General features: G+C 41.6%; 1 protein-coding gene across 3 annotated transcripts in view; it reads left to right on the forward strand.

Moving 5' to 3' along the window:
* Nucleotides 1–3,403: 3,403 nt before the first annotated feature.
* The window catches only part of creb5b (cAMP responsive element binding protein 5b), a 46,873-nt gene continuing 23,130 nt past the window's right edge, over nucleotides 3,404–27,146 (forward strand). For 2 of the 3 annotated variants that reach the window (XR_009788954.1, XM_061776486.1), the window contains exons 1-6: nucleotides 3,404–3,613; nucleotides 10,474–10,544; nucleotides 10,813–10,906; nucleotides 11,956–12,077; nucleotides 14,360–14,511; nucleotides 25,746–25,872. Coding sequence is in view for 2 of the 3 variants with exons in the window: in XM_061776486.1 (XP_061632470.1) it covers nucleotides 10,491–10,544; nucleotides 10,813–10,906; nucleotides 11,956–12,077; nucleotides 14,360–14,511; nucleotides 25,746–25,872 (549 nt within the window). In the remaining variant the exon portion in view is untranslated. Of the gene's footprint in view, nucleotides 3,614–6,162; nucleotides 9,120–10,473; nucleotides 10,545–10,812; nucleotides 10,907–11,955; nucleotides 12,078–14,359; nucleotides 14,512–25,745; nucleotides 25,873–27,146 lie in introns of those variants that run through there. The other variant, XM_061776487.1, reaches the window with a different exon arrangement.

Consider the following 27,146-nt stretch of genomic DNA (forward strand, 5'->3'; position numbering starts at 1 on the left):
GAGGTTATTTTGGGGCTACTGGGAGGCAAATTTGAAACGTGATTTATTAAAGAAACAGTCCCATTGCTAATATAGTTTAAGTTACATCGGCCATTGGCAGATTAGATTGACATTGCAGCATAATGGAGACTGAAATCTGATTGGACAAAAAAAAAAAAAAAAAAAAATCTAACGTTCACTTGCATATGCAATGGAAGCAAAGAGAACTGCTGACTGTTGGGAATAAATTGATACAATTCCATGGAACATGGTTCTAAGGTTAGCACAGTATAACATTGCTTTGCTTTAACTGATACACTTCTGTGGTGGAATTGTAAAAAAAAAAAAAATATATAAAAAATAACACAGACTGGCCCCCTAAAAGCAAAACTTACACTCGGCGGCTGCTCACTAAGATTAAGTCTCACAAGGTGTACAGGTCATGTGATACATCAAATATGATGATTTTATTTATTTATTTATTTTTTAAAACTTCAAATTATGTTTCATTTAAGAGGTATATTTTTCAAAAATAAGTTTGGTTAAATGCCACTTAAACTTTGGAGCTTCAACTTTTCATAAAAATGAATAAAAACATAATGCAGGACATGGGTAATGCACTTGCATTCATACTATATACATACAGTATATGTATATGTGTACATTGCAAGCGTGTCTTGCTGAGGCATGATACTGAGGAATGCATGTCGCATTATTATCCAACCCTGACATTTTTCCATCCCTGCAGAATAACCCGCGCTGCTCAAAGTAAGCGAAAAATATCCAATCATCTGCAGTCCCACTCATAAAAGCTACTTTTTGATCTTTCATGCATTTTTAGATCCCCGCACCTTTTGCCATCCACGCAACGCTTTCAATGCCTTCCAAGGTGAACTTCCTCATAAGTGGTGCACAAAGGCATAATAATAAAAGGTTTAGTATAATATAGATCAAATGGGCTTTAGTGTGGGTCACTGACCCAAACTGCATCTGCGCTTTTCAGCCTTAATAGTCTGCTTCTCTGAGAACATAATGTTTGGACTGGTTGGGTAATATATTGGCAATAAAGAGACAAAAGGATGTCATAAACGTTGATTAAAGCTCTGGTTAAAAGACACAGGCGGAGGAGCTCTGAGTTATGAGGGCTTTTCAGTCTGCGTTATTGTTTCAGTGACAGTGCTCTTAGCGGAGTGGTCGCAGGCAAGCGGTAAACATCTCTCAATGTGTGTGAGAAGTCATTAATCCCAGGAGCCGGGCTATGGCTTCACCAGCAGTGTCTGTGGCCCCCCAGAAATCACGGCCAGTTGGCACCAGCAGGTCAAACCGAGCGACGAAATAAATGCCGTGTTCTCAGGAGTCCTTTAAATCTCTTCTTATGTGGTGAAAAAAGTCCACATTAGAACAACGTAGTGGAACAAACTGCAGTTGGCGCGAATGCAAAGCGGTGATGGGACATATCTGCAAGATTATTTGGAACCATTTTTTTTGTTGCAAATTCACGGAACTGTTGGAATAACGTGACATTCATTATTCTGTTCTATTAGTCGATTTCAACAATTCAATTGGTTAATAAAAAGCGCAGCACTGTCGATTCAGTCACAACTAGTTTTGCGATATGAAGACGATGACAGCTCAATATAACACTTGCATTGAAATAGGAGTTCAGAACATTCAGAGAGCTTCTTCCATACAATTCAGAATATATATAAATATAATAATCCATTAACTTGATATAAGGCGTTGTATAAGGCATCTCACCACAAGAAAAACAAATAAAATGCACGACAAGCTAATAGTTAGCCTAGCTTCTTCTTCCACTTTTACTCTTGCTTCTTTGTAGTTTTTGTTTGTGTGTGTTGGTCATCGCAAGTACACGACACTTAATTTGATTTTTCCTCATCATCCATCCATCCATTTTCTGAGCCGCTTCTCCTCACTAGGGTCGCGGGCGTGCTGGAGCCTATCCCAGCTGTCATCGGGCAGGAGGCGGGGTACACCCTAAACTGGTTGCCAGCCAATCGCAGGGCACATAGGAACAAACAACTATTCGCACACATGCCTACGGGCAATTTAGAGTCTCCAATTCATGCATGTTTTTGGGATGTGGGAGGAAACCGGAGTGCCCGGAGAAAAACCAACGCAGGCACGGGGAGAACATGCAAACTCCACACAGGCGGGAGTTTGTTATATTGTTTTTAATTATTTGTTATATTGTTTTTAATTATTTATCTTCAATTGTTCTTATTTCTTAAGTTTGATTCTTATCTGTGTAGACCACTTTATTTTCAGTTGTGCTTTCGAAATAAAGTTCACTTCAGTTCTTCATTTTCCCCTTTGGGAAAATATAATTTAGCCCATATTTTTCACATGAACACATGGAAGACCCACAATTGGGAATCAAGGAAAGGAAAGAAAGAGTGATTTGGAGATTGCTGCCTAATCAGGAGCCTCTCGACAATGATTGAGAGTGGACCGGCAACTTTGCAGCAAACATACCACTTTCCACATTTTGCTCCAGGGCTGAAGTCTCGCGAGATTTACACGACAGCATTTCGTCTTGCTGGACAAATATTACAAAAAGCCAATGAAAAAGCAAAACCCACAAGCAGAATGGATCCTCAATCTCATGAGATTTGCTGAAGTCTGCGTTTAGGTTACACACAATAGTGGTTCAAAGTTTACACTCTTGGGGTTTACTGCTTTTGCCTTTGTAACCTTGAGACTTGGCTTTAACCGATTGGGAGCAAACGTGTAGCTTTTTGGCAGTGCTACAAAAAGTCGGAGTCCAATAATTAGCCCTGTCGAGACTGTACCTTGGGACACATAAATGCACTCCTCTTACAGGCCGTAAAAAACTTTGGGCTTGGTCATTGTTTAATCCACAAAGACTTTTCTTAATACTTGAGGACAGATTTGTTGCAGATTTTGAGACGGCTGAGGACCAGAACATGGAAGTTGAGCTTCGGAACATCCGTTTAGACCTCCGCATTATTTTGCTTTACAACACAGGCATTAATACAGTAATTCATTCATTCATCTTCCGTTCCGCTTATCCTCACTATGTAAAACATAATTAATTGACTGATTAACTCGCTCACTTCCGGCCTTCCCAGGTAACACGGATATTTGACCTCTAAAGCCGTTAATGGCAGTGAATGTGTGAATAGTTCATTTCCCCTATGGTAAAATAATCACTATCCATCCATCCATCCTGCACATCCCTTCTTGAACTAAAATGTGTCCTTGACACTTTACAAGTCAAGCAACTCATGCACGTAAAAGTAGCTCTCACTCGAACGTTGTATTATTGTCATATCGGGTGTCAGCTTGAGTCCAGTTCCAGTGCCAGTGTTTGCAGCATACTTAATTGGCCGGTACCGGAGCGCGACCGCACCCACTCCGGCCCCACGCAGTCCGCCGCCCGGGTCCATCCTCTCGCTGTGTGTGCACTTGCAAACTCCGCCCAGCTCGCGCCGCCTCCAAGCGGACTGCAATGATTTAGAACTTCAGGAATCCCACGTGACGTCACCCTAGGGGTGACGTTATGCTTCTCTAAATAGATCGTATTGTAATCTTTTCTCAGTCCAACGTGGTTTCTTCCGAGAGGCTGCTTCACGTTTTCTACACTTGTTTGGTAAGTTGAAAAAGCCTCGCAGGGGGAACGCTGCGTGCGACCCCGCAGCTTTGCCTATTTTGTTTTTTTTGTTGTTGTTGTTGTTTTTTTTTTTCTCCCCTCCATCCTCGCTACTTTTGAATGCAACAGCTTGCTCTGCCGTTCGAGTGACACGCTCGTATATGATTTCTTCCTGGTTGGATGCGCGTTACTTGTGATTCAGTGTCACGATGCTGTCGCTGGATTGGCTGCAGCGTGACATGTCACGTTGGGTGTTGACCGTTAAAGTTCGAAAGTCCGCAGAATTGATCGCAAGCTCGATGGAATATCTCAGCGCGGATAATTGCACAATGTGTTTATTGTCATTATATTGGATGCGTTTCGGATTGCTTTCGTTCGGATAGTTTTTTTCCCCGTTGGTGATTGTCACGCTCGTCCCATCTCGGGATAGGCAGAGCCGGTGTGCGGTGCGCGCGCTGCAGCCCACCGCAGATCTTCGATGAACTGTTTTCGCATCACATCGACTTAAAGGAAAGAGAGTCATGGCAATAAATGCGTCCACATTTTGCTGCTAAGTCCATATTTGGTGTTCGACGAGGCTTACTTTACGCAAGCTTGTTTTGACGCGGTTTCAAAACAACAACAACAACAACAAAAAAACACCACACACACACACACACACACGAGTAATACAATCATTTTGATTACTCCCCAATATCATTATGTCTATGTGACACACTATCAATAACCACTTGTGTCCGGCGCATGCTGCTGTGGGTGTTGATAAATGATGATGTAGCCTTCCACTATTATCCACGACGTCCTTTTTAAATTATTTATAGTAATCAAATGCCTCATATAAAAGCTTTAAGCTTGATGATAGTATTATTTATTCAGCGCTCATTACATTTGTGGGTACAGTATATGGGTGACATTGCATGCGTATACATGCATACGCCTAGAAAATCAGGTAACAGTTTCAGAGAAGGCTGTTGCTGACTCTTGCACTTAGTTGCATTTATTATATAGGACATAACGTGAATGGTTTTCAAAAGATGAATGTGCTTTTATTGTCATGGATGAACTCTACCTTAAATTTGTTGTCTGTTTTTAATCAGTCACAGTAAACACAGCATTAGGGGCGACATGGATGACTTATTATTTTTTTTAAACGTGCTTAAGAGGAGAATCATAAGCCTAATTGTGACTTTATTCTTTTTATCACTTGTTGTATTTTTCTACACAATCAACAAGTATCGCCACAGACTTTCCATTCATCATTAGAATCGAAAACAATGAACTCAAATAATAATTGCAGCCTCGAGTAAGCGTTATGTGCCACTGTAAGTGTAAACCATGTTGGTGTACAGTATGCGTAAACTAACTCAGAAGGTAATTCTTGCTGCTGTGGGTAATGATTGACACGCGTACACACTGAGCGAACTCGCAACCAATCAAAGTGCGGCGTGTAATGACTGACATGTACGATTGCATGACTCGTTACCGAGAAGATGGCCCATGATGGGAAAGTCAGACTGCACACGTGCAGGAAGGTGGGACTTAAACAGAAACCTTTTTAAAATCCTGCACAGAAAAGGTGTTAACCACGACTTGGATGCCTTGCTCATGGGTAACTTAGCCGACGACGTATCTTACCGGAGACCCGTTATTTCTGGCATTTTTAAACACTCACCTACGATTGCCTCCAGAATTTAAAATGTAGCCGTTACTTATGTAGACATCTCCGCTTATTACCATAATTCTTACCATATTTCCAATCAGCTTGTTGATTATCCAGCTGCACGTGAAATATGACCTGCATTCCCATTCCATTTGTTTCGTGATGGTTGTTACATGTGTTCAAGGTGAAACCATTCTCTCCTAATTATGGCCTAAATATATGAAATCATGCACGGTTCAGTCAACAGTTTTGATACATTAAGAATGAACGTTAGTGATGTCGGAAGAGGCTACGCTAGTAGTTGTTAGTGTTGTTTTACATGTAGCGGAAGACAGCAGCAAGTGACAGCTATTGAGTTGTACACTCGGTCAGTGTTTTTGCTTCATGTTCAGTCGAAGAGCTCGAGGTTGTGCACACATATTGTCAATGAGGACCCCCGCCTGAGGGATTGTCGTGATCCCACCTTGAACCTGCGCTGTCAAAGGCTTCGGCTGCGGGGAGCCGGAGCTTAGAATCGCTGTGCATGTTTTCGCTTGCTTTAACCCCGTACGCCTTTGCAACCCGGCCTCGCAGTCCCTTGATGTGCTGTTGAAATTCGAATATGCACTCAACCTGGAGAATTCATCGCATTCCCTTACTTCTTCTTGAAATTGTACTCTGCACCTTTAATCCTTCCCCTGCGCACACATCAGGTTATAGTTAATGTAAAGCGTAACCAAATTTCCTTTGCTAAACTCAGACATCTATATCAAATTAGAGCCAAGTGGCCTTTTCATGGAAAGGACATTTAGCACTGATTATGAGAAGTGTGAAAGTGATTGGGTCATTCACAGAATGAATGATTACACCTTTTTCACCTCATGTGGTTTGAATTTCTTGGCAAAGATCTATTTGAAATGCAGAAAGACATATTTTTCATCTGGGTCACTCTATTTTTTTTCCGTCAAGCTGCTGTATGTAAGAACATGTAACATGTTCAAGAAGGAGGCAGAAACAGAACAAGTGACAACGAAAAAGGCGTATGTAACTCGCCGTTTTTCGTGCCGTTTTGGTTCATATTTTGTTTGTTGTGTCAAAGGGGACCAGCTGAGTTTTCAGGGGCCCAGAGCAACCTGGTGACAGCAAGCATGAGCAGGGCCTCGTTGGTCCCTGACAGAGAGACCCTGTCCAGACCTTGTTCTGCAAGCTTGCTCATGAAGCACAGCTTGTTGGGAAAACAGCACTGCTTAGCATAACACAATATTTGAGTGTTTTGACTGCGCTTGAGGAAATAAGTCTGTAGCCATGAAAAAGACACATTTAAGTAGTTTACATCTGGTTGCCCACTTGAACGTGCCCAAAGGTAAAATAATCATAAATGTGTTGTGTGGAATAAATGACAAATATTAGGTGCAATACGAAGGAATTCATCAGAGTAAACCACCAGTCATCATCATTAATCAGGGGGAATTCAGGCCGTACGCTTCAATAGCCTTTTGTATAAAGAGACACCGCAAAATTGCTACATCAAAGCCATAACAGAATCAGAATCAGAATCAGAATCATCTTTATTTTGCCAAGTATGTCCAAAAAACACACAAGGAATTTGTCTCCGGTAGTTGGAGCCGCTCTAGTACGACAACAGACAGTCAATTGACAGAGAACACTTTTGAGACATAAAGACATTGACAAAAAAAAGTCACTGAGCAATAAAGGGTTGCTAGTTATCTGGTAATGCCAGTTATTCTTTTTGACAATTGTGCAAAAAATGCAGAGTCCTCTAACACTTAGAGCAGTTCGAATGACTAATATTGCAATAGTCCGGTGCAATGACCATTGTGCAAAGGGCGCCGAGACTTCAAGGAATGTATGCAGTTTAAAGTGTCTAGTAGCGTGATAATCTGGGACAATGTTGATTGTGCAAATGTTGCAGATACTCCTCAGTCAGTGTGCAAGTGGTGCAGATGCTACTCTGGCATGAGTGGCCAGTATTGGTCAACAACAGATATGCAGATAGTGCAGCGTGGCGAGACTACTACAGTGAGTAATGTAGAATTGGCCTGACAGAAATGTGACAACAAACTCAAGAACAAAACAAATTGGCAGCATGTGGCAATGGAATTGTAGCTTAGCTGTTTAAGAAATTGATGGCAAGAGGGAAGAAGCTGTTGCAATGTCTGCTGGTTCTAGTTTGCATTGATCGGTAGCGCCTACCTGAGGGAAGGAGCTGGAAGAACCGGTGACAGGGATGCGGAGTGTCCGAGAGGATTTTGCATGCTCTTGTCTTAGTTCTGGCAGCGTGCAAGTCCTCAAGGGTGGGTCGGGGGTACCGACAATCTTTTCAGCAGTTTTGATTGTCCGTTGCAGTCGGAGTTTGTCCTTTTTTTGTAGCAGCACCAAACCAGACTGTGATGGAAGAACACAGGACTGATTCGATGACCGCTGTGTAGAACTGCCTCATGTGGCAGGCCGTGCTTTCTCAGAAACCGCAGGAAGTACATCCTCTGGTGCATCCTCTGCAGAAGACATGTATTAGCCTTTGGTGTTACGCAGAACACAGCGACTGTTGCAACTGAGTGCATTTTTACATAGGGCCTCGGCATCCGCCGATCCGATAATGACATGCGCCTACATACAAATAAAACCCCAAAACAAAACGCAATATCATACCCTCCCAAAAAGTACGAGCCGACGTCTCTTTAGTACTGCTATTTATCCAATAAGAGGATACATGTGCTTGTGTGTGTCACACTCTTGTCCTGGAATTTGCATAAAGTATAATAATGATTCTAATCAGAATGTGCAATGTATGGGCGAGGTTATACAACCTTTCCCAAGCTTAGTGATAGAACCCAAAACAGGTCAGATTTGATTTGGTCACCGATTGTGTGGGTAAAATGTTTAACATCGTTATTGATCATTTATCAGTCACACTATACCGCATTTCCGTTTTGCTTCTTGACATAAAAAACAAACAAAACACTTGGTTTGTGCATAATTGGACACAAATTAGTGTCTTAATCCCTAAATAGGCTTGTTTCCAGTGTGTCGAAGTGTCACAAGACTGCATTATTTGAATTGCCGGAAGGCGCAACTCCCGCGATTTCAACAAATAGTATTATCGAGGGTAACACTTGGTGCTTCATGTAACGATCGACACACACTGAGTAACATCGCGACCGTTTGTGTGGTGCTGTGATTGAGGTAAATGGCGTCAAGAATTGCGTAAACAGTGACTGAAAAGCCTGCAGTGACGGTGCGGGGAGGACCTAAACACAAACTTGAGTTGCAGTGGGACAAAGAACGCATGCTGACTCCTTTTTAAAATCCTCTGATGCCTTGCTCACATTTTGGGTTTGAAGTGTGATTCTCCATGAGCATAACTGTGTGAAAAGTCTACACCTGTACCGGGACTTGAAGCCTGGACCTTCAGATTAAAAGTCCGTTGCTCTCCGGAAAAAAAGCTCTCCAGGCTCTTATTTGAAGCTGGGCTGTTGACGAATGTATCCCCATTACTGTAGTTCATTTTGCCAAATGTCCTTGGATGTAGCGCTCATCTCGCCCACAAGGTTGAGTGTTAGATGGGTTCATCAAACGGACATTGCAATTGAGACAGGTAGTCAATCCCTGCTCGTAGTTTCGCGTTTGCAGCGTTGAGTCAAGGTTGTATTTTCCAAAAACGCGCTTGGGCCTCAGAGCCTTTAAAACGCCACAGAGTCGGCCTTGGAATGATCTTGAGAAGTCGTTAAATTGTTTTGATGTGCTTTTTTTTTTTTTTTTTTTTCTCTGATGCTCTACCATGAATGCGTTTTTAGCCAAATGCAGTTCTACCCTTTTTGTTGGTGCCATGTCTACATTCCAATCACTGTAAGTGAAAAGAGGGATGAGCACGTCACAGAATTTGTAGACCTATAATTCTTTGTGGAGTTTTTAAAAATAATTTTCTTTAAAATTGAACATAGGTATGACACATGCTACTTTTACAAAATGCCTTACATTTCATTGTAGATTATTTTAGTACTCTTTTTTTTTTCATGATAGTAGAATATAAAATAATTACTGAATGGCACGGCATGATACCTGGCCATGACGTCAGTATAGCAAATTGTATGTTTGGCAGCACCTGGTAAACAAAAAAATTCATTCATATTTGTAGTGTCTTTAATTTTATCGTCTTGAATGCCCAACTGCCAGAGGATTTGGCAGGGTCATAGAGAGTAATGTTCCCTTGAGCGAGGCATTAAACACCCCCGATTCTTCTCCAAGTGCTTCAGTGTGTCTCTTAACAGTGTGTATGCGCTGTTAATAAATGCACTACTCTAATATAGCCGAATGTCGGAGGGTGGACACGCTCCATTCCAGAAAATCAACCTCCAGTTTGTTCGGATTTCAAAACAATTTTCCCATGCCGTTAGAAATGATTCCAGAATCAAACAGACGCCATCGTAAAATATAAGCCATTTACTGATACAAACAAAGGCACTCAAGTTCTTCTATAGTTGGGGAGAGGTGACTCATGCCTTGGGAACTAGTTTTAAAACATATTAACCTTAAATGTAAGATCAATAAAACATTTTACCTTCACAAGCGACGGAGATAAAAAAGAGCTAGCCACTTGGTGTCTAGTGTAACGGCAGCACCTAATATTAGTCACAAAACTACATTTTATTATTTCTCACGCTGTGCTGCTCTGCCACATCTCACCTTTCTTCTTTCTACTGTCATTAGACCTGACGAAGTGATTTCGACAGTGAAACGACTGCTTTATGATGAAACTTGAAGATATAATCCCTAAAACCTAAAATGAGTTTCAAGTGTAACATTTAAGTGTCTTAACCAATTTCTCTCATTTTTCTCTAATTTGGCAAATCACAGAAACAATTGAGGTGAAAACAATTTCCCCGTAACCTTTAGCCAGCAGATGTGGTCTGCCTCCAAATTCTGTACCAGCTTTGTTTGTCAGGTGTCCCAAGAGGAGACTTTGCTAAATCCATCATTTTCAGTCCTTGAAAACCACAACCCATTACATTATTATAATTTAAAGTGAAATGTGAGCAGACGTCTTTTATTACTGAAATTACCTTGCAGCTGCTACAGGTGCAATATAATTTTATGCCACACAATGAGTGTATTTTTTCCCTGTAGGATGATGCTGTGGTGAAAATCTGCGTCACTCGCTCTCTTTATTTTCCTGATTTTGTCCTTTTTTTTTTTTTTTTAGTTTCATGAGAAGTTGTGATGAACTCAGACCTGGAAAGACCGTATGTTTGCAACGCTCCTGGCTGTTCACAGGTAAGTGTGTCAAGACGAAACACTACACTGCATAGCGTGTATAAGTGTATGTTGATCCGGGTAATGTGAAGAGGAGGACGCAGAGGTCGACTGAGGAGGAGGGTTAGTGCCTCGCATATCAAGGATGAACGGAAGAACGGCTGTAAAAAGACCTCAGGATCTTTTTTGTATATTACAAATGTTTACATTTTTAACCGTATTCCCTAAAAAGTGCTTTAAACATACAATATAATTTAATAATTGTTGTATTTCTACATCTTCCATACAGCGATTCCCCACTGAAGACCATCTAATGATACATCGACACAAACATGAGATGACCCTCAAGTTTCCTTCCATAAAGAATGACAATTTGTTATCAGGTGAGTTAAGGCTTGCCACTCGGCTGTAATCTTCACGGCGTGCCTGGTTTACAGCCATGTGACGCATACAGCGGCTGGCTGAAGACATTCTGACACACGACTGAGACAATCCTGTTGACCGAACGTTTTGACACTCGGTCGATTTGGATTGGGCAATCATTAACATTGATCTTCTGGTCAAGCATGACAGGTTCATTTATGGGAAGCCAGTGATGAATGTGATTTGTGACAGAGGGGCCCTAGGTTTGATTCCCCCACTAGCATTTGGATTGCATTTGGATGCAAGACAACAACAATGAAAGGTCCCAATTAATAACAACATCCATCCATTTTCTGTACCGCTTATCCTCACTCGGGTCGCGGGTAGTGAGTAGTTTATTGATTTATTCGCTTGCAAAATCATTTCGTAATTACATTTTATCATCAACTAAATACCAGTACTCTCATTTTTCTTTCAAGCATTTTTAGCCTCCAAAAGAATAGGGGAAAAAAAATATGCCGGACAAAAAAAAAAAAAAAAAAAAAAAAGAAAAAACCTCATTTGGGTTCATAGGTCAGCATGCAACTCAGAGTGAGGCAAGCCTTGGTCCCCAGAAAGTAGATAAACAGACTCTGAGCTATGCTTTTAGCCTTTGAAACAACCCTGATCCTAAAATCACCTTCAACTGTCTGAAACCTGATCTGTGTGCACCCCCCACAAAGCCAAGTTGAATGCGTTTGAGTGGGCTCAACAAATGAGACCCCCACATGGTACGTGAGATCTGTACTTTATCAGCTGCGCTAGTGCTGTCAAAAGAAGCGTCTCTCCTGCCCTAGCAAATTGAAAGGTTCTCATGCTGTCTTCAAAATAATAGCAACCACATTACAGTAGTGAACCTTTTGTTTTTCAAGAGGGTTAGGTGAATGCTCCAAACGTAACGTCACACCGGAGCCGAAAATAGTGAACCGTTATAACAATTAAACAATGGCATTCCTACAATAGAAGTTCCTACAATAGATAAATTAGAAGTTAGTGATAATGATGCTTGTACTTTTTCCTTGATCCTCAGACCAGACGCCAACGCCAACACGTTTCCTGAAGAACTGCGAGGAGGTGGGACTGTTCAGCGAGCTCGACTGCTCCATTGAGCAGGAGTTTTGCAAGGCCCAGGAAGAAGAGGACTCCAAACAGGTACTGCGGGAATAGTAGCCTCGGGTTAAAACCGGTCAACCTGAAGCCACGTGCACTCTGACAGGGGTCAGGTCAGGGTCAGGTGCTGATGACTTCCTATCTGGCGGTGTCACTTTTTCATCGCAAGCAGTACAGTCAGCGCATTCTGAAACTTTTCCAGACTTTGTTATATTAGAGCCTTATTCCAAAACTTGAAATTATACACACAACACCCACCTATGTCAATTTAAGCAAAAGTTTTTTTTTTGTTGTTTTTTTTTTTTTTTTTTGCAATTGCATTTTAAAAAAAGCGTATTCACAGCTCAAGTGCATCTTATCTCCACTGATCATCCTTGAAATGTCTCTACAGTTTAATTGGAGTCCCCCCACTGTGGTAAATTCAGTTGATTGGACATGATTTAGAAAGGTGGGCACCTGCCGACATAAGGACCCACAGTTGACAGTGCATGTCAGAGCGCAAACCAAGCATGAAGTCAATGGAATTATCTGTAGATCTCTGAGACAGGATTGCAGACCTCGGGAAGGTTAGAATATCTCTCACTATTGCGCCTTCATGCTCGTAGGAGGAAATGATGATATTATGGCTTCATAGTTCATTCTGCACGACTTGATGGAAACTGGGCTTTACTTCCACAGCCACGCACAATATGCTTTTATACACTATTATAGTAACACAAATTGGAAAAAAAAAAAAAAATCTGTAAAAAGCATTCTAAAAATGTTGTTTTTGTGTGGTGTAGTCAGCCTTACTGTCCCAATCGATGCTCTCTCATCGGTCTTGTTGGCGTTGACAGTCCTGGCTAGCAGGTGGAGATTTGTCATCCACCACAGGTGAGGAGATGAGAGATTAAGTTCTCCTCCTGTAACTTCAAATAAAAGGCCAGTCTTGTAAGGGTGTCCTCCATCTTCCTCAGAGTTGACAATACCCATGCAGACATACACAAATGATTGGGAGAGTCCTTTCTGCATTTAAAATAAACATATCATCATGCAGTATGCTTTGTAGATTTGTCAGATGAAGCTGATGCTTTGCTACTTCTCAAATCATCACGAGACAGGCTTCTTATCTAATCTTCCTGTCTGGAAAAATGTTTGGTGCATGTTGTACATGGGCATGTTGTCAAAGTGTTTTGACTCTGGATCTTGTCTGTGCCTGGGTCAGCCATGTCTAGCCTCCCCATTCTGTATGCTTCATGAAGGGATGCCTTGCTGAGTCGGCAGGGGGCGAGTCCCAGCAAGCAAAATACACAGAATTGAATAAATGATAGCACTGAAAGAATGTGCCCTTTAGTGAAAAAAAGTCTAATTTCCTCTAACTGCAGAAAAGTACATCATGATAATGTATGAAAAGCAAATTTAAACAACATTTATTGCCATTATCAACAATGAATCATTAAGTAAAATGACAAAAGTTTCAAAAAAAAGTCTTGCAAAGTATTCTAGTCGTTTAATTGAGCAATTTGTAAATACAGGAACCTTTCATTGTCTGTCCCTTTAAGGGTTGATTTACTAAGATTCCAAATAGTGGGCGCAGAATTGCTCGTTCACTCTAACAGATTGTGCGTGCTGTCGGTGGAGGTGTGGCGAGTGATCTACTAACATTGCCCACTTATATTGAGATCTCAAAATACGGATAATAAATGCGTGTTCACTCAATATAACAGATGACGCGCGCTGTTGGCAACAGGTGTAAAAGTGGTGGAAAACGCTGTACTTAAAAGACAGTTTTGTCATCGAGGTAATGCTGATGGTTTTCACAATGGAACATTTGGTAGAGCTCTGCAAGTGCAAAATGAAGTTTGAAGTGATGGAATTGGAAGTGTTAGAGGAAGACAAACATATTACTGAGTTACAGAAAGGAACTCTTTCGCTTCAATATTTTTGGCTAAGCCCGCAACCACATAAAAGCCATGTTTTTTTTGTTTTTATCTAACTCATCCCATGAGCCCATCTTATATTTAAAACTTGGGACAGCATGGCGTGGTAATTCTTAATTTTTGTTTCTGGCATTTCATAAATGTTTACACACGCAGAAAAGATAAGTTCTCCCCATTGCAGCCATTTTCAGATCCGGTACTTAAAGATGGAAACATCAGCCATCTCAGTTGTGCTCAGTTGTTTGCAAAAACTCCTCCCAGAATTTGGGAGTCTGCCCTATTTTATTTATTTTTTTTGCCAACCTTAAGCCCTGAAGGTCAAAGGCAAGGCAAATCAAGCTAAGCTCTAAAACATTTGTGATCGAGTTCACTGAATCCTCAACCTTTTCGTATTCTGCGTTTCAGAACATCTCTCTGCACGGCCAGGGGGGCCAACACCAGCAGGCCCACTCGAGAATGGGAAACCACGACACCAGCATAGTGATCCAGCAAGCTCTACCCTCTCCTCAGTCCAGCTCCGTCATCACTCAGGCTCCATCCACCAACAGACAGATTGGGTGAGTAAACCACGCAACCTCACAATGTAATCAACCTCACCTTTAATTCGGAACGAGAGAATGCAACAAACGGATTACATGTTTGTGTAGCATAACTAGCATTTACCACCAGTTGAAATCTTCGCACCAAGCAACAATTGGTGGGTGTCTCTTCACATCATGTGTAGCAACAGGCTCGGCTTGTCTCCTTTGTGTTGGTGTCGATTGTCATTATCGCTCGTTTCTGAGGCAATGTCAGTGTTTTGTTACTTTTTGAGTAGGGAACTAGGGGGGTGGCTGTCCATGTTTTGCTCTTCATTCTGCATTGTCCCGAAGCAGAACATGCCAAAGATGAGGTCATGGTTGAAGCCCTCAGCAGTGTCCGCTTTTAACAGTGGTTTAACATTTCATGTTCTAAAATTGCTCTTTTCACTGGAGGGGAATGACAACTATAGAGTTGCGCTTCTCTGTGAGTTTTGCGCCATCATGCCACAGGTGTGTAATAACAACACCAGAAGTCTGGGAATCAAATCTAAGGCCGAACACTTTCCGTTCCTGGATGTTGGTCAACTTCCATTTTGGCACAAAGGCTCATCATGAGAGTAAGTCGTGCCTTGTGTGAAAGTGTAAAAAGAAGTTAACCACTATCTTTAATTTGATGACAAGTGAATCTGGAGTCATCTTAGCTCACGTAACCCATTGAATACTTTTGTTCCACGCTTCTCGTGTACTTCTCCGAGCACACCACAAGGTGCAACAACAATGAGGCTGGTCTTTCTCTGTTCTGTTTTTGGTTTGACTTTAGAGGCGTACTTCAATGACTGGTTCGGTTGAATTCTGAATTATATGATCTCATTGAGACTCGGCACTTTAAGGACCACACACTGAAACACACTTGACCAGGGGTGGGCAAAGTATGGCCCGCGAGCAAAATACAACCCACTCCATTCTTTCATTTAAATTACCAAGTGTTCTGTAAGATTTGTTCCATCCATTTAATAGATTTTTTCCCCTAGAATTGGTTAATTACAATTCATTCATTGTTATTATTATTATTATTTTTTAATTCATTCATCTCATTCAATAATTTGTTAATTTATTTGAAAACTTAGCAATTTTCTACATCCGTTTTATCGTTTCATTCATTTAATTTCATTTAATAATTGCATAATAAATGAAAATTAAATTAATTATAAATAATACCATTTTAAAAATGAGCATAAAAGGTGCCCTAGACAAATATTTGGGTACCTTAAAATACTTTTTTTTAATTTTAACTACCACAATAACATTTCATCATAATGATATGCCATTATAGTGTCATTAAAACAAAACAAAACATTTACCATATGTTTTCTTCGTCGCCTTAGTTGTGTTTCCCCCCCCCCCCCCCCCCTCCATCTACTTTCAGATTTGTGCCAGCTCTGTTACTTTAAACCAGGCCGGTGCAAAGCTAGACATTGAGATGTCTCAGCATTGGGCCCATGCTGTGTCGAGGTTATCCTGTGTAGATTTACAGCTCGAGAAGCTAGTGAATATTGGATGGGAGGCTCGTCACTATAAGCCTGACTGACATCCCGTCAGGCTCTTTGTCAAGGACAAGGATGGAATTTCATCCGCTTTGGAGGTACAGCGGCAATCACAGCCAGTAACCTAGACTTTGCAGGACCTGCTTCACCTGAGTTTACCTGTCCTTAAAAACTCCTCACCTTACTAAAGAATGTTCACCTCTTCACTGGTGAGCTCCTTTCTGCTTTTACAATCTCATTTCATCATCACAAATACAGTAATATACTCTCTGCATGCATCCTTAAAGTTTTTGTGGATAGTGAAACCTCCGTAACACTAGGTGACTTCTTATTATCGAGCTCAAATTCAAAGTTTGACCCCGGCCGCAGGTATTCGTAATTACTGCAGACGTACAGTATGTCAGATTTTCCTCATCTATGATAATGTTGCATTTCCTCCTCTGAGGCTCATTTATTGAAAGGAGTTGCCTAACTGTTCTTAAAATACTTTTAGATACAATAAAGAGGCATCCTCATTTATTATTGAAAGTTTTCCGAGCAAACGCTGAAGGACTATCCACTTTTTTTTCTTTGTATATGAGCTCAGCAGAGATTATATTGCAAAAAGAGAAAAAAAAAAAAAAAAAAATGACCAAACCACATCATTTTGCTTCCTTGAATTATTCTTCAGCTTTGTTGAACACAGCGAGGGCATCCAATGAATTAGGATAACAAGTCATTTTCATTGCTCCACAATGTTTACTAAAGAGCTTTGAGGCTTGGAATCAATTAGGATTGGCTTTCCTCAAGTCCATTTACTTTAGAGTTGAGCTGGGCCTGCAGCTGTGAAACCTGAGGACTTCTCTCGCTCTCCCTCTTTTTTTTTTTTTCCTTGCCTTTCTCTTTCGTGTCCCTAAAAAGGGTCTTTGGGGAGCAACACTGACACAAACCAGTGTTAAAAACAAAGAATAAGAAAGAGCGGCTCTGAAAGCCACGGCTATCGTGATCATACAAAAGCAAAGGGGTCGCTAACCGATTTAAATGCATTTCAATCTTAAACATCTGGGACTGAGTTATGTCAGAGTTAAATGTGTTGGACGTTACTTGTCAACCATGAGATCCAACATTCTGTGCAAACGTTTTTCACTCATTAACCGGCGATGTGCTCGGAGATGGGTGTGGGCACAAGACATTAAGAATGAAATTATTCTGCTCCGGCTCCTGAGAGGGGTTCACTCCAGTTGTTTCCATTACGTAGCAGGATTAGCTTTAATGCAACTGAGTGAATTGAGTGGCCATTTATTTATTCTATTTGCAAGAAGGTGTCGTTTCTGAACGGTTGATCTCATACAAATGTGTTGTTTTAGTAAAGTAGCAACAGCTGAGCATAGTTTTTGTCGTTCGTGTAATTTTGGACGAGAATTCCTCTAATTATAATCATAGAAATAATGATAATAATTGAAGCAAATGTATTACTATAATTTGAGTCAAAATTTGGTTGATTTTCAAAAATTCTTTGTATTTTTTGGGATTCATTTTTGGCGGCACGGTGAAAGACTGGTTACCATGTCTGCCTCACAGTTCTGGGGACCGGCGGTGTAGAGTTTGCATGTTCTCCCCGTGCCTGCGTGGGTTTTCTCCGGGCACTCCGGTTTCCTCCCACATCCCAAAAAGATGCATGGTAGGTTAATTGAAGACTCTTAATTGCCCGTAGGTGTGAATGTGAGTGCCGATGGTTGTTTGTTTATGTGTGCCCTGCGATTGGCTGGAAACCAGTTCGGGATGTACCCCGCCTCCTGCCCGATGATAGCTGGGATAGGCTCCAGCACGCCCGCGACCCTAGTGAGGAGAAGCGGCTCGGAAAATGGATGGATGGATGGATGGATGTTTTGAAGCAATGGAGTGCATTGCATGGCTGCAACCAATAGAGGCACTGTGGGTTCCGTCTCAATCAGTTAAAGAAGAAGAAGAATATGTTTCTTTATGAAAGGTTGAGTTAAATCCACACGCGCCATAAATTGTCACACTCAATAAAATACTGCATTGAAAAAGGAGTTCGGAACATTCAGCAAGTGTTTTTCACATTCCCCTTGAAAATAATATTTCAAAAGTAAAAAATCACTTCATTGATTCACTTATCATTTATTATGACAAAATGTCACCTGTTTAGCACTATTTCACACTGGGCATACTGTGTGCAAGTTTGTGTACCACGTGACCGTTCTGAAGGAAGTCATTTTGTTTCCATGTTGCATTAAATGCACAATATTTTTCACGCCTTTGAGCTGCCACTTACTTGCGGTCCTTATCTTTGCCTTTAAAGGAAGTAGAAGTCAGTCTTAATTCAAAACACGTCGAAGGCTATGCAGTACATTTACTGTGGCTTTGTTGGATTTAAGGTTCAATAGCACTGGGTTTGGGGTTTAATCTAAGATACTGATGATTTTTTTCTTCAAAATGGTCACTTTTACATTTACACTTTTTTCTTCCATTTTCTCAACAATTGAAGTCTGTGTGTGCAACTTTAGAACAGTGCCGCAGTGGTACTGCTCTAATTATGAGTTCTGAATTCAATACACATTAAATACACATTTCCCCCTGCCTCCAAAAAAACGAGCGTGGCCACAGAGAGCCATCTGACGTCGTTTGAGTTTCTTAAATGCAGCTCAACTCCATTTGGCGTTTGGGCTTTCTTTAATTTCTATACCTGCCATGTCAGTGACAGAGTTGAAAGGCCGTGCTAACCAGACAGCGCTTTGGGATTTTCGTATTCTATAGATAAACTTTAACCTCACAGAGTTGACAATTTGAAGAAAACAATATTTTATTAGTGTTTATGATTGGTTTAGGGAGATAAGAGGGGAGGTCGTTTCCTGAGTGCAGGAGAGCAAGACCTCTACAAAATGCCTGAGGTGTCCTCATGTCCTGACTTGTCAAGCCCTTCTCCACATGAGCAAAAGTCAACCATGCACTGCACTTCAAAACTTCACAGGGTGATGCATGGCTTCAGAATGAGCATAAATTAAAAGGGCCAGAGAAGCCATGGTGTGCAGTTGATTAGAAAATGAAAAGAGAGAAAAAGAAAGTGGGAGAACATGCGATGTACATCTGACCTGAATTAAGATGAGCTCATTGTGTACTGCAGTGCGTTTAATAGTGCGTTTGTAGAGGAACGCCCGGTGTCTGTTCCCTCTCATTCCAGCGGGGCTGTGTCATCCCTGCCCCGGGGCCACCACACATGCAGCCTCCTGCACAAGCAGCTCGCACTCAGGGACGTGCCTCACAGGGATCACTGCACGGGGAAAAGGGGGATCAGAAGTAGACATAGGGGAGGAAGAAAGGGATCAGAGGTGGATGGAGGAGAGGAAGAGGGGGCAGGAGGTAGATGGAGGAGAGGAAATGAAGGATTCCAAGAGATGGGAGGCATCAGATGGCTTTAGCAGGACTACGGGAGAGGATCAGAGATTTGTTTGCACGAGGAAAGGAAAAGATAGATCATGTTTAAATTGTACAAAGGGCAAAAGTGATTAGAGGAATTCAAGATTAGGTTACAATGCAGTCCAGGTGATCAAAAGAAAGCGATGATGTAAAAGTGAGACAAAAGGGCTTGGGCGCAAAAGACGCGATTCAGGCGCGAGTGGGAGTTAGTTGTTATGTTCGGTTCGCCACAGGACGTTTTGGATCAGTAAACCCTCATCAGGCTTGCGTTAGCACTCCGCGGCCATTGGAGATAACTGTGTCAGCTGACTTCATAGCATTATACTGTACCATACCTGTGATGCCGCTTGTAATTTGCAGATTAAAAACAAGAAAAACACTCGCCAGTTGCCCCTTAAACGTCTCCATTTGGCTCAAAATGCCGCTGCTCACCTCTTCACTGGAGCACGTAAGAGGGAGCACATAACGTTGATTCTGGCCTCCCTCCACTGGCTGCCTGTGCATTTTAGAATACGTTTGAAGATTTTTTTTTTTTTAGTGTCTTAAAAGAAAATTAACGTCCCGAAAAACCCGAGCGCTTTAACTGCCGTAAAAATGAGTAAAGGGATACTTTTAAGTTCCAACAAAACGTATGAAAAATGAATGGAACAACTAAGCTCGCAGCAATGTCGCCATGACGTACGTTTGAGAGTTCGACAGCATAAGAAAGGAATACTTAAGTTATTAGCATAACAAGGTTTCCATATCATAAATTGTAACCGCTGCATTCCAACTTAATCCATTCGTTCATCAAGAAGGCGGATAATTCGCTCCATGGACTGCATCATGTCTCGCTGCGCCCTCCCGAAGCCTACTGACGTGAAAAGTGCAATAGTTTGGATATTTCTTAGAGCATTTGCAATGGAAATGCAAATAAAGGTATAATACTGTCCCAGACTGAATTGGTGGAAATAATTGTCACCAGTCTCTCTTTTCACCGGAGAGGTTCCACAAAATTCGTAACAGAAGGTAGGTTATTTATAGGGATTTGCCTGTTACACAGAACCCACTGATACTACCCCCCAAGGTCAGGTAGGCTCCGTCACCCCGTTCCGTGTCGGTACAGCTTTATACGGAACAGCATCAAGGAAAAACGGCAGATAAATCCCGACTTGAACAGGCAGTGTGAAAGTGGCGATTGAAACGAGGCCAACGGCAATCAAGTTCCCTTGGCGGTTAAGTTGTGTAAAAAAATTTAGATAATTGTTGCCAATAGGTTTCTCTCATTTGGTGGTGAGATGAATTTATGGACAAGCTTTCATAATCTTTCATCCCGAATGAGAGACAAATCCTTGGTGTCCTCATCGCGCCACATCACATCTCGTAAAATTATTGAGCAACAGTCTCCTAATTCGTAACAGACTATCATTCACGAGCTCTCCTCACTTTGTCTTTGCCTCATCTTGTGTCTCCATGAAATGTGGACACCCCCATCCCAGATCCATCCCATCTTTTCTTACAGCGCAGCGCCATACTAGCATCCATCCCTCCACTAGCCAGCTAATAAAAGTCAGCCTGTGTCTTAACCCATTAGCGCTGATTTATTTGATCAGATTCGTTTTATTTCCTCAGCCCAAACCCCATGGCACTCTCCTCCCACCAGTGATTAAAGGCAGTAAATCAGGGGCAGGTCCTGTGTAGTGTTTACTCGGAGAGCCAGGCAGCTGCAAGCTGTTTGAGGCCCTTGTTTCTCCCTCTGTTTACATCGGTTCCCATGGCAACTGCACCACCATCTCCCGAGCGTCTGGAACTCGGCCCTGGGATGTTTTGGTTACGTTCGAAAGTTTTTTGCTGCTGTGTCCACCCGGAGCTCGGTGACTTCACCCCGGCACGAGGCGAGTGCATCGACGCCGGACGTCGGAGGGAAAGCGCGAGGGGAGAAAAAGGCGAGAGGGACTCGAGGAGGGAGGGACCGAATCTTGGGGTAGGCAGGCACAGGGTGGGGGGAGGGCGAAAAGCCAAAAGCATTGCATCATTGCTGGAGTAGACTCAGAGAGGGAAGGATATGAGTCAGTGGACCTGTGCCTCGCGCTTTCTTTCTCTCTCCCCCTCTCTCCTTTTGGAGTGCCGCCAAGGCCCTTGTGTTGAAGTCGACAGCACTCCAGTTGGAGTCGGGACTGGTCGCACACATATAGACCATAGTGTGCACTCACGAGCTAATCTGGAAGGTCTTCTTGAGCTGAGGTGCACCACAAGTAATCAGTAAGGATGAAGTTGTAAATAAATATAGCTCATTTATATTCATGAAAAGAATGGGATCAAGATCCAATACATGCAAGAAGGTCTAGCAGTGACGTAATGGCCGACTGAAGGTGGGCGGTGGGTGGAGGCTTTGCGGTTCTGGGGTGGGGATTGGGACGGAAAAGAGCCGTTGTGAGAGCCCGGCACTCAGTAATGTGAGAGTGCAGGGTCAGGACTGTGGAGTGTCTACCTGCTCTCCCCAGGGGCCCGCAGCCCAGGCTATTATCAATCCCCTCAGAGGAGCCGCAGCCTGTCATTATTCACTCACCTACGCACACAAACACACATGTAAAGGAACCGAACGCGTGACGAACCACAGCCTCGCTTAGAGTACTGCTGCCGTCTTATATGGAATACAAACCCTGTTGAAGCAATAGCTGAGACACAGCAGAACAATGTTTGAAATGTTCTTTAAAACAATATTCAAAATACTACACAGGACTGGAGAATCTTCATCGTCAAGGGTGAACTCAAGGAAGAAAACTGACATTCTAGTGGCTGTCAACGTGAACTAGAGTGCATATATAATGTCAACACACGCCTGTTCAAATGCCAGACCAAAAAAAAAAAAAAAAAAGACCAAGACAAATTATTTCAAAACCTTTTCCATCATTAGTGTGACCTATTACCTGTAAAACTCAATTGACCAGGGGTGTGTCGACATTTTATATCTACTGTATATTTATCCTTGATACACAATCATTCAAATTTGTCATTGATTCCCACTTCAACCGGAACCGCAAAAGATGAATGAATTTGACCAAGAAACGTTATTAATTCCAAAATAACTGCGGTTAACTTACTTGTCCACTTATATGACCGTTAAGTATGTAAAAAGATTATAAATAGCCTTTACCATGAAACCTTTTTTAATAGCTTTATGAAAGGAGCCTGGAAGACCTCAGAACTGAATCATTCATGTGGAGTAAAATTTTCAACTGGGAAACAATTACTTCTAAAGCCACTAGTGTCCAGGAACGGATTATGTTTTCTTTTTAGAGGGTCCAGTTTATTGTCATTTATTTTGCCAGTTAGCTGCTACGACTGGTCTTCCACAACAGTAATTTCATTTCATCTAACTCGGTTTGATTTTATTTTATATAGCACGACATCAATCTAGGCCTAACGCAGCATCGACGATTTTAATGGAAAGTACTTAAACTGATGTATTTATGCACAACATAGTGACACTGTACAGTATTTTTCTTTAGTTCCAACTCTGAATTGAAATGTTACTCATTACAAACAAAAGACTTTCTTGCACGTTAACAAACATCGCACATTGCCCTTCAGTTCTTTACATGTTTATTTCAGATGTTTTTGTTGTTTTTAACAGTGTACATGGCAAGAATCGGTTTGAAATGGTTGAAAGTCCAACACAACAATTATAAAATCCACTGTTTATTTCTGTCGCTGCCTTGTTATTCCATGCTCTTGACAGCTGGCGGAGAGAAACTGTGTCCAAGCACGTATACCTCATTGTATTTTCATGACTTTTCCCATGTGGAAATGTTTGGATACGCAGCGCTGCTCAGGTGTCATATGTGCTGTTAAATGAGTGCGATTGTGATAAATTGTTATGTTAGACTGAAATGACACACAGTCGGGGATGGTAATAGTGCTGTGTGTACAGAGCAATCCAAAATGTCTGCAGGGTAAATGCACATATTTAGGTTTGGAAAAATACAGGTATTTATTCAGGTGTGGGACCATTTGCTACGCTGCTGCACCCCCCAGCACACGACCATCACTCTTGCGCACGACCTTACCAATATACTAATCCAGGCTACGATGCTGTCAATTGATTACATTAACCTGCTGAACACTGTTAACCGAAATGCTCCTTGTTGGCACTTATTTCTAAACGCTTCTGGATATTGAGCTTAATTCATGAGTGAGACGTACAGTGGGTACGGAAAGTATTCAAGCCCCCCCTTAAATTTTTCACTCTTTGTTATATTGCAGCCATTTGCTAAAATCATTAATGTACACACAGCACCCTATATTGACAGAAAAAAAACAGAATTGTTGAATTTTTTGCAGATTTATTAAAAAGGGAAAACTGAAATATATAAAAATAATTATAATATGCTTCACCGTTCCTCATTTGCTCTGACGTGCACTGTGAGCTGGAAGGTCTTATATAGACAGGTGCGTGGCTTTCCTAATCAAGTCCAATCAGTATAATCAAACACAGCTGGACTCCAGTGAAGGTGTAGAACCATCTCAAGGATGAGCAGAAGAAATGGACAGCACCCGAGTTAGATATATGAGTGTCACAGAAAAAAAGGGTCTGAATACTTATGGCTGTGTGATATTTCAGTTTTTATTTTTTAATAAATCTGCAAAAATTTCAACAATTCGTTTTTTTTCCTGTCATTATGGAGTGCTGTGTGTACATTAATGAGGGGGAAAAAATGACTTTAATAGATTTTAGAAAATGACTGCAATATAACAAAGAGTAACAAATTTAAGGGGGTCTAATACTTGGCGTACCCACAGTATATTTTACCCTGAAGGCACTGATGACTGGAGTTATTGGTTGCTTAAGTATGGGTCAAATTAAAGAATCATATAGTGAAAGCGAGTGCTTAACACTGGCGGCTGCTCTCACAAGCAAGGCATTTGGTGTCGGTATTAAGGATGTAGATGGGTAGTGTGAGTGTTTGTATGGCTGCAAACCCGAGTCAGTGACTGTGATAGGAACACTGTCAATTGTTGAAGCTCGTCTATTCACGAGGCCCACTGTGTTGTCGGTGAGAATTTTCCCACAAACCTTCTTCCTGGTTGTGAATGGGAATCGCATAGCTGTTGGCTATGATAAATCCTTTAACTTTATCGTCATGTGTCATTGTACATGAAGTGTGGATGTTTTAAGCGCACCCATAATCCATCCCCTGATACCTCAACTTTTGCAGCCTGACTTTTCCGTCCTGACATATCACATCTAAAACAGAGACTCGCTGGAGAAAAGCTTGCTTTGAAAATGATTAATATAAGAGCAATTACTCATAGAGGGAAGTATTATACTTTGTGGTTTGTAACCACACTTTTTTAAAACGCTTTCTGCAGAGGTTTCAGAAGCGTTCCATAATAATGTGACAAATGTTTTGGATGATTCTTCCCCTCTCGGTTATAAATTATTTATTCTTTCTTATGTGTTATGAAGTAGACTTGTGTGCCTTTTTGGAAAGAAAAAAAAGCCATTTGTCCAAAGTGCGATCATGGCCGCTTTTTAAAACTAACAGCCTACATCGACCCTTATTCTTGAGGAATGTGGCAATCAATACCTCTTTGGCAGCCTCACTTTGGAGCATGAAGTAGTTAAAAAGGTCACAAAGCTATCAAGCACTTTGAGTAAAATGATTGCCCCACATCCCAGGCATTTCATCTTAAACTGTCATAGTGGTTTTTCACTTTTAAACCGCTTTTCAACTTAGTTGTCATTTTTTAAACACAGTATACTACTGTATAATATAGAATTGCAACACCTTACTATGAAATGCAAAGATTTCTAGCGAGCCTAGGCCGACTGTAAATGTTAATACACTTAGTGTTCTCGTGAGAATTTTTTAGGAGCTTGTACAAAATGTTAGGCATGATATTTTTTTTTCCATTAAAATGAGTGTCACTGTGCTGTGTGAACTTCATGCACATGCACAAACCCTGTCGTCACCCCCCCCCCAACAATTGGACAGCCCTGATGCAACTGACTCTGTGGAAAATGTAGCAGATTGCCGTGAAATCGTAAAAGCGTGGTTAGTGGGTTAGGGTGTATTATTTTCATAACATTCAGTAAAAAAAAGTATTTTCGGTGGGTTGATATGCTTTTAACATTTGTGCCCTAAAAAAGCTTTTTACATTTGTTATCCTAAGTGCCTGGATGTGGAATTTTTTTCAACCTCTTTTTTAAACAATTACCGTGCAGGCGTTCCTATATAAAATTCTCAATTTGAGCGTTGGATTTATTGATCTGATCTGCTATGTTTTCATATACTCCCCTGACAATTACTTTGTGTGTCCTCTCAGGCCCGTCCCTGGCTCTCTGTCCTCACTGCTGCACCTACGAAACAGACAGAGACAGCCTCTGCCAGCCTCCATGCCTGGAACGCTGCCAGACCCCACCATGCCTGGCTCCTCTGCTGTTTTGATGCCCGTGAGTACACAATGGAGCACAGAGCACACACTCAGTCACTCATGGGCACACGCGCACACACACACACACACATGCACCATAGGTTTTCACTCACATATAGTAGGTTTGCACTGCACATAAACTGTGCCGAGTCATTCGTACATATGCGCTCCGACACCATTAAATTGACAAAGCGCAGGTTATCGAAGGAGTCAAGTCCAGTAGAACAGAGGAAATCTATGTCTGAGTGGGGGATGTAGATTTTATTGAAACGACGATAAAAAGAGAGCACATCAAGAAGGAGGGAATGATCAAAACAAGGGAAGGCTCCTCTTGAGAATTTTAATAAAGTCGACACTGGCAATGTGAACGCAATACACTGGTCGGCCTCTCATTTGTTTGCGTATGTAATATTTTTCCAATTACAAATCACAGGTCGCCATCAGAAAACATTTGAACAGAAAAAAAAAAAATACAAATAAGTCAAGTCAATTTTATTTATAAAGTGCCAATTCACAACAGAAATCCTGAGGTGGAGAGACAGAATAGAGGCACAGAGAGCAGATAGAAAACAAAAACAGGATAAAGGGGTTGAGTGCCCGGGAGAGGGACGAGAGAGCAATGGGCACAACAACAGCTATATCAACAACAATAATACAGTTGTCCCATGATGACAGAAACAGCTTCAAGAATGGTGTGCTCCCAGTAAGTTAACCTGCACAAGGTATCTAATTAGACTAACTAAAACTCAACTAAAATAAAGTTACTCGTTACATTCTTACACAGAATGTGCACAGAATGTAAACCCAAAATGACGTTACCACATGGGCGATCTCTTCACATGAACACTAATCACTTTACGGTTTACACTCAGTTCTTCTTCTTCAGTTTGAATTTCGGTCACTTTAGCCATATTGTACTGAGCGGCCAGGACAGAGAACGACAGAGACCATTCCCAGTTCCAGTGGAAGTTGTTACAGCTGTAAAAGAGGAGACCAACTCCATATTTTCTTTCATTGTCACTTCCTGTACGGCCAGGTGTCCCAATACTTTTGTCCATTTCTTGCGTGTTCACATTGTAACACAAGACAGCCCATGTTTATGGTACCAGGGGAAAAAAAAGAAGAAAAAAAAAAAAAAAAAAAAAAGCTCCCATGTTTATTAAATTAAGAGCTAAGCCGTTTTGGGGAAGATTGACGGTTCAGGAAAGGGGTGCAGGTTAGGGTGATATTTTTACACAAAACACACTTAGTGCAATTAAGGCTGTGTGTCAGGTTCTAGTCCACCATTCTCTG

The sequence above is a fragment of the Phyllopteryx taeniolatus genome, chromosome 6 (genome assembly GCF_024500385.1).
Source record: "Phyllopteryx taeniolatus isolate TA_2022b chromosome 6, UOR_Ptae_1.2, whole genome shotgun sequence".
Lineage (NCBI taxonomy): Eukaryota > Metazoa > Chordata > Actinopteri > Syngnathiformes > Syngnathidae > Phyllopteryx > Phyllopteryx taeniolatus.